Source organism: Aedes albopictus, chromosome 3 (genome assembly GCF_035046485.1).
Source record: "Aedes albopictus strain Foshan chromosome 3, AalbF5, whole genome shotgun sequence".
NCBI lineage: Eukaryota > Metazoa > Arthropoda > Insecta > Diptera > Culicidae > Aedes > Aedes albopictus.
This window is the reverse complement of record NC_085138.1, coordinates 227,617,887-227,632,563: the sequence shown is the minus strand read 5'-3', so window position 1 is coordinate 227,632,563 and position 14,677 is coordinate 227,617,887. Positions and strand designations below refer to the sequence as shown.

Here is a 14,677-nt window from a genome sequence, read left to right as displayed (position 1 = left end):
TGGAAAACCTTAAATCAATAGTAACACATATAGTGTGCGTTTTTACTGCAGATTTATTGTTAAATTGTTCTCTAACCATTTACCATGCAGTGAGTTCTCTTAAAAACTGGATAATACATTGACTGTTTCCTTTACTGTATTGCGAAAAATTTGTTCGAGAAAACGAGCGATTTTTTATGGTAACCTATCTTAACCGCCTATTCCACATACTGTAATTTGGCGGCTTACCATTTGTCAAACTGGCAAATCTGTACATGGAATGGTTATCTTACTGTTATCTCAAACGGTCTGAGAATTGGTTGAATGATAATTGTTTATGGTCATCTACAGTATGAAAAACGTTCAATGTACAGTTCGTGATTATGCGGGAAGGTATTGGAACTCAATAAAATCACGTTACACTCAGAAAAATTAGCTCTTTATATATGGCTATAGAAAATAGCAATATTTTATTCACTAAACAACCCAATTGTCGGACATGAGGCACAAAACAAGCAACAAAAGAATGGATGAAAGAATGGTAACAGACAATGGAATGATTTCGATTTTTTTTTGTTGGTGACAAAACAGAAGATAATTTGTTGCAACTTTTCAACTCGTGAATAATTGATTATTACTAGTAATCCTACATTATAGAGATGTGCGGAGGCGGCCATTGTGAGCCAATCGAACAGAGAGAACTGTCAAAGTGTGAGCCAAATGAACATGTTTATCGTTTGTAGGAAGGCGTTGTTTGAACGGTATTGCAATCGACAATAAACGTATTACAAATATTTATTTTTATTATCGAGAATTTGATATGTAAATTTAGTAAGAAGATAATATTTAATTAATTCTGCTTTCAAAAGCGTATGCTCATGAAGAAACTTTTGTCGCTGCTCTTCTCGAAAAAACTTTCATTGCTGCTGCTTGATTCACTTCTGCCGATTTGATTCGCGCTATTCTTTGCAATACATTTCAGATTTCTTCGAAAAATTTGGGGAAAAAAGTTCGAATATAATAAGAAAACGTTAAGGACAAGGTATTTGGAGTACATTGCTCAAAATTTCTAGAGCACCGTTTTTTAGAACCGTTGAACGGATTTGGATTAAAATGCATCACGCTGTTGACAACCACTGAACAATTAGCGTGATGCATTTTCATCCAAATCCGTTCAACGGTTCTAAAAAACGGTGCTCTAGAAATTTTGAGCTATGTACTCCAAATACCTTGTCCTTAACAAAACAACTTGCACCACAATAAAGTCATGCAAAAAGTTTGAACATATAGCTTTGTGGCAAGTGTTGGAAGCTGTTGTAAACAAAACAAACAGCGTTGCCGAATCGTCATATGTATGTAGCTTCCGCTCATCTCTATGTAGAGGATTTCTAATTATTACTAACCCAAAATCGAAACTGTTTGATGATAGATCTTCAACAGCGTTGCAATGTTTGCCAACTCGAAGCTATCCCTCGAAAATCGAAATTCAGGGCATAAAAATCTCAAAACTAGTGATGAACGATCTTTATCCTATTTTGTTCAAGTTAGGACAAACCTATATCGCATTGGGTGGATTGTCACAACAAATTCAGGTAGCGACATTGTCATTATTGTTGCGCGATGATTGAAATTTGATTCAGTCAGTGGTTTAGGTGCAGCAAATTTCCCTGCTAACTGAGTTCTGCATGTTCCGCGCCTCATTCGCCCTCGTACGGTGTTGCAAAATTCTCGCCACGCCCATGTTGCATTCTTCTCGTTCTTAACTGTTCACATTCGCTGTCCTACCAGAGGGTTCTGTGATTTGTAGCCGCTGAGCCTAGTGCTGCTGCTGCTCATCATCCAGTAATTTTCAAGAGTTGCTGCGCCAAGCTGCCAACTGCTAGGGCGTAATCTTTATAGCTACTTCCACGTTCCGCAGTTACTCGTTGCTGAGTCGCAGCGTTCGACTTCGGGGACTAGTTTAGTGATCCGAATCTTTATTCGCACTGCGGTGTGTACGGACGTGAGTTATTTATTTCTGTTTGATGGTGGGTGATCTCTAGGTGGCTCTGGGGAAATCTTTACGGGGAAGAAAGTGCTTCGGTTTACCGTTGGCCGCTATTATTCGATACGGCTTACAGGCTGTTTCGCCTGAGATTTGTGTTTATGGACATTCCTTTCTTAACTCTAGTTATACCTGTACGTTAATGAAGCCGACAACGATTTTCACGACACGCGGCGAGTAACCAACTTCTTTCTTGTCATCAGAATAAATCCTGTTCCCAGGACATCGTGGAGCACAGCGGACAATGTGGACTGATCAGAGCGCAAGAGACTGCCTCATTTGGTACAATGAAGTTTTAGAATTACATTATGTAGATTGCATTCTTTACATCCCAAGAGTTGCTTTACACACATAAAAGTTTATATAATATTAGAGCCAGAAATCAAAAGTACCTACTGAGAATAATAACACGAATGGATTTTCACAAACTTTCGACAACAAAAACACGATACAGGTTATTACACATATAGAGAATACATTCAGTTTATTGAGTTTAGGTAAATAGTTTTGCTAATGCTAGCAGCATGGCACGTAATATAAATAATAACAAATATAATAAATATGTTCTAATTATGCTATTCAATGGATTTGTATGACAGTTTTCTGAATCGTAATAAAATGGTAAAATGATTTGTACATATTCATCTTTGGTAAAATATAAATTACAAAGGAAAATACGCCTAAGTATAAAACAAATATTGGTCTAAGGCAAAAGCATCCGAAAAATTTTTGATTATAAATGCATTTGTTTTGACTAATCAACGATATTTTGATAGAATATCTTTAGTTATAGACAGAGAGACACAACAACTCTTATTAGTTCTTCCTAATACTTCATTCATTGTAATTTTTCAATACTACAGCGATTGCGCTTTGTTTGTGTGATATATTCTATTGTTTGACGACACATTGCGTTACTTAAGCCCATATCTGAAAATGAAAGAAAATTTAGAAAACATTGATCGAAATACTGTTAGAAAACACTCACTCTAAGGGTGAAATCCCAGCTTCCGGTGGACAATGCTGTGCCATCCGGAGAAACTTGTAGGCAAGATACCTTATTTTCATGGCCATATAGTAGACAAACGCGTTGTGCTTTGAGTGTATCCCATACATTTACTGTGTAATCATTATATCCAGCGAACAACAATCTACCGCTGACGGAAAAGTCGACCGAGTTGACACCAAATATTATGCTATCCTTGCTGAATACGGCCACTTCCTTATCCGCTCTCATATCGAACAGTCGACACTACAGTGGAGAATGGGTGATAACGAGTTGCAGTTGCACGATTTCGTATGGATTTAGATAACACAGGTTATTTATTAAATAATAGAATAATACATCCATCATACTCACAGTGCTATCGTCTGAACCAGTACTGATTGCATCTCCGCTGGGATGAAATTTGACGCTGTTGACATCGGACTGATGTCCCTCAAATGACTGGACAACATGGCCGCTCCGCATGTCCCAGATGAATGCCATTTTATCGCAACTGCCCGACACAAAAGTATTACCAGTTTCGTTCGGTGCCAGATCTATTGACATTACATCCCCTGTGTGACCGTGGAAGCTTTGGAGCAACTGGCCCGATTCGACATCCCACAAAGCGCAAGTGGAATCGCCACTTCCGGTCAGTATCTGTTGGTCCGAGTTGGGAAAAATGCAGCAAGACATGTAGCTCGTGTGCGTTCCAACGGTTTTCTTTCGGGAAGAAATATCTTCTTCCATAGTAATCGGATACACCGTTACTTTATTATCCAGTCCACTATTAAGAATAAGAATAGATTGTTAGGAAGTTCGTCATCTTAAATACTAAAACCGACCAAATTTGGCCTAACCAGTCAAAATATGATACAATATTTATACATCATGAACACTGACATGATAATAAACATCACTATAGACGAGTGCACCGATGAACTGAATTCATCGCGGTCCGAAAATTTTGACACTACAGCGGGGTCGTTCCCAATCAGAATTGTTCAATTCTGATTGGAAATCCTTCACTTCTGATTGGAAGCGACCCCGCTGTAGTGTCAAAATTCTCGCACCGCGATGAATTCAGTTCATCGGTGCACTCGTCTATTGTTATTTTTTTTTTTCTACCTTTTCGAATTTTGTGAATGGGAACGGTAAAATGGTTACCCTTCCGGGAATCACGCCGTTGTAAATGATCACTTATTACAAACAACACAAATGAAAAGGGTTCTGATGCGCATCCATGCCTCAATAGCGTATCTGCTATGAGATATCTCAAAAGTGACGACGAAACACTCCTTTGGGGGCACCCACAAACATTCAATTACTAATTACTGCTAAGAATGACGAGAAGAGATGCTGGTTTTTGAGCATCTGGTGAATGATCGATTTCTCTCCGTCGATTCTATCTTTCGCTAATAACTTGACCAAAACAAACTAAATTATTTTTTTTTGTTTCTATAACACGATGCAGTCGTCTCCTTTGTATTTCAACCAAAAAATCTTCGGAAAACTCAATACACATTGTTCGTGCAACGGGATGGACCCTTAATTGTTGTGATGACGATGGAAATAAAACACGGGAATATCATTCGCCATCCTGCCATGGCAGAGGCATATGAACTACTGGTTCTTAGGGAGCGTCCATAAATTACGTCACGCAAAAATTGCAAATTTTCAACCCCACCTCCCCCCTATGTCACACTTTTTATATGAGACTTCTGAAACTTTTGTATGGGTTGTCACACTTTACGGACCCCCCCTCCCCCCTCAAAGCGTGACGTAATTCATGGACGTTCCCTTATTGGTTCTTTTCGTAGACGGATGTACATGTAGTAGTCTTGGTATGTATAGAATGATAGTATAGACATGTATCACAGATGTGTTGTACAAACACACATTCTGTAATAACACAAAGAAAGGATCGTCAGTTTGGCCCTAATGAAAAATCAGTGTCGCTTTAGGGAAGATTCAAAAATTACGTCCATCGTTTTTCGGGATTTCTAGACCCCCCCCTCCCCCCTCTGTCACGCAATTTCCCTATACCCAATACACGTACTGTCACACTTTTCTAGACCCCCCCCCCTCCCCAAAATGTTGGACGTAATTTTTGAACGTTCCCTTATGCGACTTCTAGTATGGCATCGCATCGTAAGGCAACGTTGTCAAAGGCATCTTCGATACCAAAGAAAACACCCTAACAAGATTGTTGTTGATCATAAACAACTTTATACACTTTCCAAAATGGCAAACATGTTGGTTCACATGAAAACGCATATTAGCCAGATGAATATCACGGATGTAATGATCGACTATAAGTTCTAAACGTTTCAGAAGAAAATTGATCGGCATGGAACTCAACTTCTTCATACGACGTACGACCCACATTCGGGATAATTCAATTCAATTTAATTTATTTTTCCAGAATTCAACGGTACTACATCTAATATTTACATTCACATTTCAGAGAATTGGTTTAACTTTTAACTGAGAGCAATTCAAATTCATCATAGGAGACATCGATACATTCGGGATAAACTTTACAGTAATATGTTGTTGACAAGTACACATTCTCAAGACATGACATGCTGGTTTGCTATTTTATTTTTACTGCATGTAGAAAACATCGGGCTTAGCTCGGGATTTACAAAGTTAGGTAAGGACTGTTTGCAGTTCAGAAGGAATTTCTCGGCCTATCTTGATGCATGGGAAATTCCTGGCCTGAATCGCCCAAGAAACCGTTTTCTTCCATCGCAGTACGCAGTTGCGAAGAAATGACAATTCAAATGGCAGTCACCGTAGAAAGCTTCTGCCAGGAATCGCTCAAGAAGCTTCTTGAGCGATTCCTTTTGAACTTGAAACTGCGCTTTACCTAGATAGAATTTTTTCTTACGAAAGTAAGGTTCTTGGACTAAAGCCACATGAGCTGTACAATTTGAAATAAAATCTGAAAAATTTATTTATATGGAAACTGTTATTCACTAGGGTTACAGGGCAAAATATATGTTGTGTGTTGTACATGTCCTTGTTTATTACGCATTTGTAGTGTTCTACTATGTTATATTTTAATGCGCATTTGTAGTGCTTCATTATTTTTTCGCAATAATGGTTTGTCAAACCCAACCCGGGAGCTACTTGACAGCTGCCGAACAACGTCAGCGTACCTAAAAATTTTGGTCCGGGTGGTACTGTCAGATTCAAAGCGGCAAGCGCTACCTTTGAAAAGGACGAAAACCGACAATAACAAAATATATTAAAACTTCAAAAAAACCTTAATTTGCTGTTTCCGCTTTTTTTTGTGGTAGATAAATGCAAATTAAGTGCGACATGATGAATTTGTTTAATAGAAGCGAAAATTATGTCTATAAAACGGGTAAAGGCAAAATACATAGTCGACTTTCATAAAATTAATAAGAAACTCATGTTTTCTTCTTGTGCGGTTATTAAGCACCAGCAAGTAATAAATTAGGTTACTTATGCTAACATTTTACAGCTACATATCTGGTGGCAAGCCAAAATGGAAGTTAAAAATAAGCATTTGCAGATGTTTTTTTTTCGAGTTTAATCTTCGGTTTGATCTAGCATGCGCAGTCACAAATTAATATGCAAGACTGTTTAAACATGTGCTTTTATTACATTTCTGACAACAACAAAAAGAAAAATCTAAAAGATTTCAATTTAATGAACATTAGTTTTTGCGCTTCTGTTGAATACGTCCATTTGATACGAAACGCTAGCCTCTTGTTGGCTTCCACTCACCACGAAACAAAAAGATGTTTTCGCATGGACAAAAATTGTTGTAATTGTAATTTGTAATTTTTATTGTTAACGTAACGTGAACCGGTTAGCATAGCCATTCTTAGGGTCAAGGAATTTTTACAACAAAATGAAAAAAAAAACTTAGGACAGTTAAGCAAGTGAATTACATCAGTATCAAAACCTTAATCTTAAATCTATTGAGCGTTCAAAGCTGATCTGAAAGCTGATACTGTTGGTGCGTTTCTTGTGGCCAAAGGCAGCTGGTTCCAGCATTGTGCACCGTATATAATTGTTGCGTCAGTGAAGGTCGGACCCGTTGTTTACGAACAGTAGCGACATCTGCGATTTGCAAGTAGGTACGCGAAACTGAGCTCATCTGTCAAGTTACGGAGGGGTTGGTCAAACCTGACCACACGACCGATCATACCGTTATTTTGTCATTATCTTGGAAGACCACTGTACAATCGTTAGTATTTGTATTTATTCAGTAAAACGTAAGCCTTTAGTTTAACACTTTTTGTTAGGTCAAGGAAACAAACATACAGAAAAAAAAACTAGTGGATAATTATTAATGGCGTACGGAAACGAACCAGCCTCGGGCTGAAAGTCTCGATAACAAAGATATAAAAAAAAAATTAATGAGAGAACCTGATTCTCCACACTAGTAATAAAATAGAGAAAGTAGTACTTACCCGCAAGCCACCAGGTTCCCGGACGGAGCGTACGAGCAGCCCATCACCCATGTAGTGGGCATCGTTACGGCATGCTCTTTGTAGTTGGTAAAAGCATCCCAGATGATCAACTTCCCATCCTGCGAAGACGAAACGATGTGCCTCTTGTCGGGCGACCAATCGGAACACAGTACTTTTGCCTGGTGCCCCTTGAGTACCCGGCGGGGCTTGATGTTGAGATACGTGATCATTTCAAGCCGCTCAGCCACGGAAGATACTAAAATTATAAATTTGGAGAATATAACTTCCCTTTTCCAGTCAATCAAAACAAAAAAAAACTTACGAGTGACATCGTTCAGCTTCTGCCGTTCCTCCTCCAGTTTGGCCTTGAGCGATTCGGCTTCCTTCACAAGCGCAGCTACCTTGTCGGTAGTGTTGTTGCTCAGGACCTCGGTCATATTTTTCACCGTTATTTTTGCGGATTTTTGTGGTTCCGAGCGCAAGGAGGAAAAGTTACACCAGCTACTGCCGAAAGTGGACTGAATTTTGCAGCAAATTTTTGCACCACTTGACAGGTGCGGAAAAATCAATAAACAAATCTCTGTCAACAAAACTGCGGAGGGGTAGGACAGCACTTTGAATTGGATTCATTTCCACTGTGAGTTCAACTTTGTTCATTTATTTGTAACGTAACATTTGAAAAATTTGTTATTTATTCAGAGCTCCGTCTAAAGCTTGGTCTAAGGACTCTACGTTGGGATTGTGAAACAAATAACAGAGGTCAGTTGGTGTTCCGATTAATGCATTTCTACAATAGTTCCCAGGCCAGTAAATAGAGTAAAAATAAACAAGATAAATAAATAATATTTTGGATAAAATGCTATTTTAGAATGGAGATTAGGGGAATTCAGGTACACAGCAAAAAAAATGCAACCCGCCCGATGTAATTCATTCCGATGTACTAAATAATCAATGTAATCACGATTACTATGTACGATTACATCGTTTTGGGGTGATACACAAATTATGTCATTCGAAAATCGACCTCTTTCAACCCCCCTCCCCCCCTATGTCACATTTTTTGTATGGGACGTCACCAATTTTTGTATGAGTCGTCACGTTTTTCAACCTTCTACCACCCACCAAATCCCCCCCTCCTCAAAGCATGACGTAATTTGTGTACGGCCCCTTTGATGCAAAATCTTTTGTTATTATGTGTACATCGTCCGATGTAATATTCATGCAACCGACGTAATGATCGGGTTGCAGCCAGTTTTTTTCTGTTTTTCTTGGACAGAACGTTATATTTTGGACATTTACGGCAAAATCAAATGGAAGTGTCCAAAATATATACGCGTAACGGTCTGTCCAAATTACTTGAATCTCCCTAAACATAGATTATGAATTTGGATATCGGTCTTAAAAAGCCCAATTTTTTACCCAATTATTATGCTTTTGGTCGAAATACGAAGTGACCGAACGTGCGAAAATTGATTTTTAACCTACTTAGAAATGTCGCAACTAAATTTGGATTAGTGCATATTGTTGCTATTAATTAGCTTAATGATGCACAACAGAAAAAATAGATTAAAATTTACTTCGCAGCTGCAACTTCGCATGTGCTTCTAGCGACGACTTCGATTTGGTGGTGCGACGATAATAAATATTTAATAATAAATGATTAAATATTAATCTTTTCTTCCGTTTTTCTCAGGGTGTAAAATGAACCTGCCCTTTTCGCGCGGAGTGTGTTTTGTTGTTGTTCATCAGTTCAGTTGTCTGTGGATTGTTTTGCCGGTTGCCTCAACCTTTTCCTGTAATTTTGCCAAAAATAAAGTGATTTGTGCCGTAAAATTTGTAACAATTGTTAAATCGTTGATATCGATAGCCTGTTAGTCGTTCCTTGTATGATTTTGCGCTTATCCTACCGCGATGGACGAAGAATCGAACAGTGAGCCGTCAGCAGCAACGGAAGCTTCCACAGTGGTTCCCAAACAGCAGCAGGAACGGAACAAATCGGATGCCGTGTGGGAGACGCTGATAGCGACGCTGGTCGACAAGGTCAGCAAACGCAGTTCGTATCTGGAGAAAATCCTGGATATGATCCGACGGGACCTTACGTACGAAAACCCGGGGCTGTTTCCGTCGTCGCTCTTGGCCACACCAACCGAAAGAGACCCCGTCCAGGCATGTAACTTTTGGCTGCTCAATCAATTGCTCCACATTGCTTCGGTTGAGGATTTCTTCAGGTTAGTATTGTATTGTTTTTATTTTACGAAACGGCAACATGTTAGTTTTTAGCTTTAGTAGAAGGGTTTCCGTTCAACCAATCGTGAAATCGGGTAAATCATTTGTTTTGAACAAGACATGCTAAATATGTGAACAATAGGACAGATCGGCGAAGTACTAGATTTGTAGTAATGAGCTGAATTTTAGTATGGTGAGAAGGCCAATTCTCCGTGTCTGCAATGAAAAGGTGCAAAAAGCGTGGGTATTATGATTCATTGCCTAATTTGATGCTGTTTGAGCAAAACTTTGGGCAACAGTGTTGTTGTTTTCTCCATTTCTTGCAACATAAACAACATAGTTTGTGGCTCAGAGTGCCAAAAGGTTTTTAAGTCACAATCAAGGCTATCAATCTCGGATAAATCTCGAGATTCTGGCTAGTTCTTCTACTCGTTCGAGAAGCTATTCCAGAATTGAGATTATCTAATCTTGTAGCGTTCGGATAATGTGACGCGTGAGTTCGAATAGTGAAATGACTCTTACCAAGTTTCAAGTGCAAAATGCTACCTTTATTTTCTGAACAAGGGTTTTTATACAAAAATATCTTAATTCTAAGTTTACCTAAAAAATACCTGCGAGACCTTTTTCGTTCACATGCCTCGCACATGTTTCGCGTGTCCGCCTGCTTTGCCGCCAGCTTCAGGTAATCAGTTGTTATCTACTTTGTTAACGGCCGTGCCGTCGTCGCCGGTCAGACACAGTCACGTGTTATCACTGTTATCCTTTTTGTCTTGCAAATTACCTGAGGAGGTGTCTCGTGATCGGGATGATTGAAAAAGGGATGTTACTAATGAGAGAGGCGGTACAGGCTGATCCTTGTTTCCTACTTCTAATTTGAAGGGTCTGTTTTATTGCCGGTTTATTTTCCTTTTGTTTTTGTACTGCTAATTGATCGTATTGTATTTTTATGATAGCGTCGGCGACATTCCCGCCCTCGTAAAACTACCCTATAGTTTTACCAAAAAATGTCTATAATTCTGATTCATCTTCTGTTATATGGACTCTTTTATTATGATTATTTCTACGATTAATCGGCAAATGGGAAACAGATTGTTTCGCTCGGAAACATTTGAAATATATTACTACACCTAGTATAAAAATCAAAATGATTATTGCTCCAATCCATGAGTAAGGATGATAGTAGTTAAAATTTGGATTTTCATCGAATAATTCATTTATATCATCAACTTCATCATAACTACCGTCTAGTTTCTCCTTTTGCATGTTAGAAACAGTATGAATATATGCATTTACTTTAATTGTCGCTCTGGGTTGAAAAAATGTCATGGTTTTTTTAGATTCGTTTTTCATGTTAGCATAGATAGTTCTGAAATTTGATTTAATTTTACAATCTGAATCCATATTTACAATAGCAGCTTCGTATGGTGGAGAAATAACTGTTTTATCACAATGAATAACAATTTCCTTTGGATTATTTGTATAATATAATACTGTGTTGATCTTCGCCAATTTGATTAGTTTTGCATATTTAATTGGTAACCTGATTGTGGTACATTTTTCTTCACTTTTTACTTGTTGTAATGCTGCAGCTATGCAATCAGGCTTTTGCATTATTTCAGGTTGGCTTATAATAAAATGAGTTTCATTGATTTTTGTTAGATCTGCTGTTGGATAAAAATATTCTCCTTGAGAATTCAAAGCGATACGTTGATCTGATACCATAATTTTTGAGTTATTAGCAACATTTGGAATTGATATGACATGAAATAGTTCAAACTGTTCTTTACTAATAAGAACTGTATGCATTTTAATAACAATGGTATCCTGTACAATCTTTGTTTCATATTTTATGGCTGAAGAATGATCTAACAATCTATATCCAATCGGTAATGAGTTTGAAATATTTAGTTTTATACTTTCCAATTCATTAATTGTTAAAGGAAATGTTTTTAGCTTTCGATATTTATAAATGATCTCTTCAATCATTTCTTTAGCTAACATTGATGTTTCCATCAACCTGCCATGTAAAAGTTCAAAGTCGTAAAATGAATTTTCGTGATCTAAAGAATGAATTCCTTCATATAGCCTATTAATTTTATCCTGTAGTTGCCCATTCATGATCTTTGTCTTTTCGTAGACCTTTTGTACCGTTTCCGATACATGATGAATCTTGTTGTCCTCCTCGATCCTCATGGCTTGTACTGCTTCGTCAATGTCGTCTCCTCCAAAGAATATATCTTTTAGGAATCCAAATATTCCTTTACTTCGACGCCGTCGGGTTGTTTGTTGAATCTCCTGGATTGCCTCATCACATTGATGGCCGATAGATACTGTCAGCTGATGAATAGTATCGTCCGTTGTTTGCTTTTCCATTTCGGCTAACGCATTTGTTAAGTTTCGATGAATACAATTGATCAAGTCGACATCCTGAGTTCGTGAAATTCCGGTTTCTATGTTGGTACTCCAGGAACCTCGTTTGATAAGACACGTGCCTTCGTGATCGAAAATTAATCCATCTTCCTCAATTGGTTTTATACTGATGGCGTTTGAGAGAGATAACAAAGCTGTTGTAGCCAGGATAACTTGTCCCAGTGATCCAGATGCATTTGTCTTCACCTTTTTCTTCCGTAAAGACTTGTCTCTGGGAGTCTTCACAGCGTCTTCATCAAATGTTTTTCGTTTACCCCAATTTGGAAACTTTCTGTTGACACTATGTGTAGGTTCGGGATAGCTCTCTGATATATGCATAACTTTCTCCTTTGCAGTAATTGATTGCTGTATTTTCCTGTCCATTTCCTTCTCCTTTGATCCAGAGACGTCTAACACTGCAATTTTAACGGCTGGTCTTTTGATTATTCCTTTGCTAGTTTTAATCTCCGCAGATCGAACTTGTCCGTCTGATGAACTATGAACCTTTTCTACACGTCCTTTCGACCAGGTGTTTGGTGCTGCGTTATCATCAGTTATAATAACAATGTCACCGACTTGGATTGGTTCAATTTTGTTCGTCCATTTATTTCTCTTCGCAAGTGTTGGGAGATATTCTGACTTCCATCGATTCCAAAATTGTCTTCCAGCGTGTTCAATTTGTTTACACTGTTCCCTGTCGAATTCTTTAACTTCCATAAATTGTGGTGGAGCATACTCTCCTGACCGTCCTATCAGTGCATGGAATGGAGTTAATACCTCATCGTCAATATTTTCGACAGGTATGTGCGTGAGTGGTCTAGCGTTCAAGAAGAATTCGGCTTGAATAAAAGCTCCTCTCAATGTTTCGCACCTTGGCGTTCTGGTACCCCATGACTCAATTAGAACTTTCAGAGACGATTTAATTATCCTTATTAATCGTTCCCAGACTCCACCGAAATGTGGGGATGATGGTGGATTGAATGACCACTGGATTTCCATTTTAGCTGCTTCTCCGCTGCCCATTCTCGTGTTGATATCATCGATCAATTTTTTCATTATATTATTAGCTCCAACAAAATTTGTACCATTGTCGCTGTACAAATGAGATATTTTTCCACGTCGGTTTTGGAAGTTTCGTAAACATACTATGAACGAGTCCGTATCAAGCTTTTCAGCCATTTCGATGTGAACAGCTCTTGATGACATGCAAGTAAATAGCACTCCCCATCTTTTTTCAGTCGATCTCTTCACGGTTACTTCGAATGGACCAAAGTAATCTACTCCACAATTAGTGAATGGGTAGACAAATGGTTCTGTTCTGAATGCTGGTAAAGCTGCCATCATGGGTGCTACTGGTTTTGCATGAGTGATTATACATTTCTGACAACATTTCTGTATATTCCTCACAACTGTTCTGATGTTGATAATCCAGTACTTTTGTTGTAATGCAGCAATGACACTGTTTTCTCCTTGATGCAAATATCGTTCATGCATAGACCTCACTACCAGTTTTGTAATGTGAGTTTTCTGGGGCAGAATTATGGGAGTTCGGGCATCCGGGGATAATGTGAGCGCCTTTTCCAAACGTCCCCTAGATCTCATGACTCCAAATTCGTCCAAGAACGGATTGAGATTTCGAATGTGGCTCTTCTTACTGACTTCACCTTTCAATATCAAATCTTCCATTTCTTCCGGGAATGCTTGCCATTGAGCTTTTTTGTACAGAGCATTCTCAGCGGCTTTTCTAGTTTTGTTGGTGAATTCGTTAACGAAGTTTCCTTTATCCTTTATCCATTCGGTGAATTTTATCAGAACGCATAAATGCCTCACTAGCTTCCACCAATCTGAGAATTGATTTTCGTGGATAAATTCATGTTCTGCATAGTCTTGATGTGTCATGGCGTGTTGGATTTCTTTGTCCGTTTTGACAGGCCAGTTATTCTCCTCTGGTCTTAGAAAATCTGGTCCATTTAGCCAAATTTGTTTGTTTGAAATTGATTTCGTTGCGGCATCAGCAGGGTTTTTCTCTGAAGGTACCCATCTCCATTGATCCATTGTTGAGGAGTCTAAGATTTCTCCAATTCGATGTGCCACAAATGGTTGATATTTCACGTTGACATTTCTTATCCATGATAGTACCGTTTGAGAATCCGACCAGAATATGATTCGCGATACCTTAAGACGTAATTCCTTTGAGACTATACTTGTTAGTCTTGTACCTAGTATAGCTGCCTGCAGCTCAAGTCTTGGTATAGAGAGCCCTTTGATAGGAGCTACTCTAGCTTTTCCTGCAACTAGTCTCACACAAATTCCGTGGTGATTCATGCTTCTACTGTAGACTCCGGCTGCGAATGCTTTTTCTGAGGCGTCCACAAATGTGTGCAGTTCTATGCTCTCAACATTTCCGTTTGTTATGCATCGAGGAATGGATACATTTTCGGCTTCCTTGATTGTATTAATCCACATCTTCCAATAATCGTGCAAGTGGTTTGGGATGACATCGTCCCATTTGGTCGTGGCCTTGTGTAATTCTTGCATTAAAATCTTGCCATGAATTGATAAGTCTGATATCAACCCCATTGG

At 38.6% G+C, this 14,677-nt stretch overlaps 2 protein-coding genes across 2 annotated transcripts in view; one reads left to right on the top strand and one right to left on the bottom strand.

Annotated features, from left to right (window-relative positions):
- Positions 1-2,478: 2,478 nt before the first annotated feature.
- LOC115254229 (guanine nucleotide-binding protein subunit beta-5) lies at positions 2,479-8,077 on the bottom strand. The gene is made up of 5 exons (XM_029878082.2): positions 7,782-8,077; positions 7,460-7,715; positions 3,384-3,795; positions 3,012-3,275; positions 2,479-2,953 (listed from the first exon to the last, which is right to left on the bottom strand). The coding sequence occupies exons 1-5, from the start codon at positions 7,894-7,896 to the stop codon at positions 2,942-2,944; spliced, it is 1,059 nt and encodes a 352-aa protein (XP_029733942.1). The 5' UTR covers positions 7,897-8,077; the 3' UTR covers positions 2,479-2,941.
- A 1,099-nt stretch (positions 8,078-9,176) lies between these two features.
- Positions 9,177-14,677, top strand: part of LOC109397767 (serine/threonine-protein kinase ATR) — a 30,186-nt gene continuing 24,685 nt past the window's right edge. Inside the window, exon 1 of the mRNA XM_062859252.1 lies at positions 9,177-9,687. Coding sequence (XP_062715236.1) covers positions 9,371-9,687 — 317 coding nt within the window. The 5' untranslated portion in view covers positions 9,177-9,370. The remainder of the gene's footprint in view (positions 9,688-14,677) is intronic.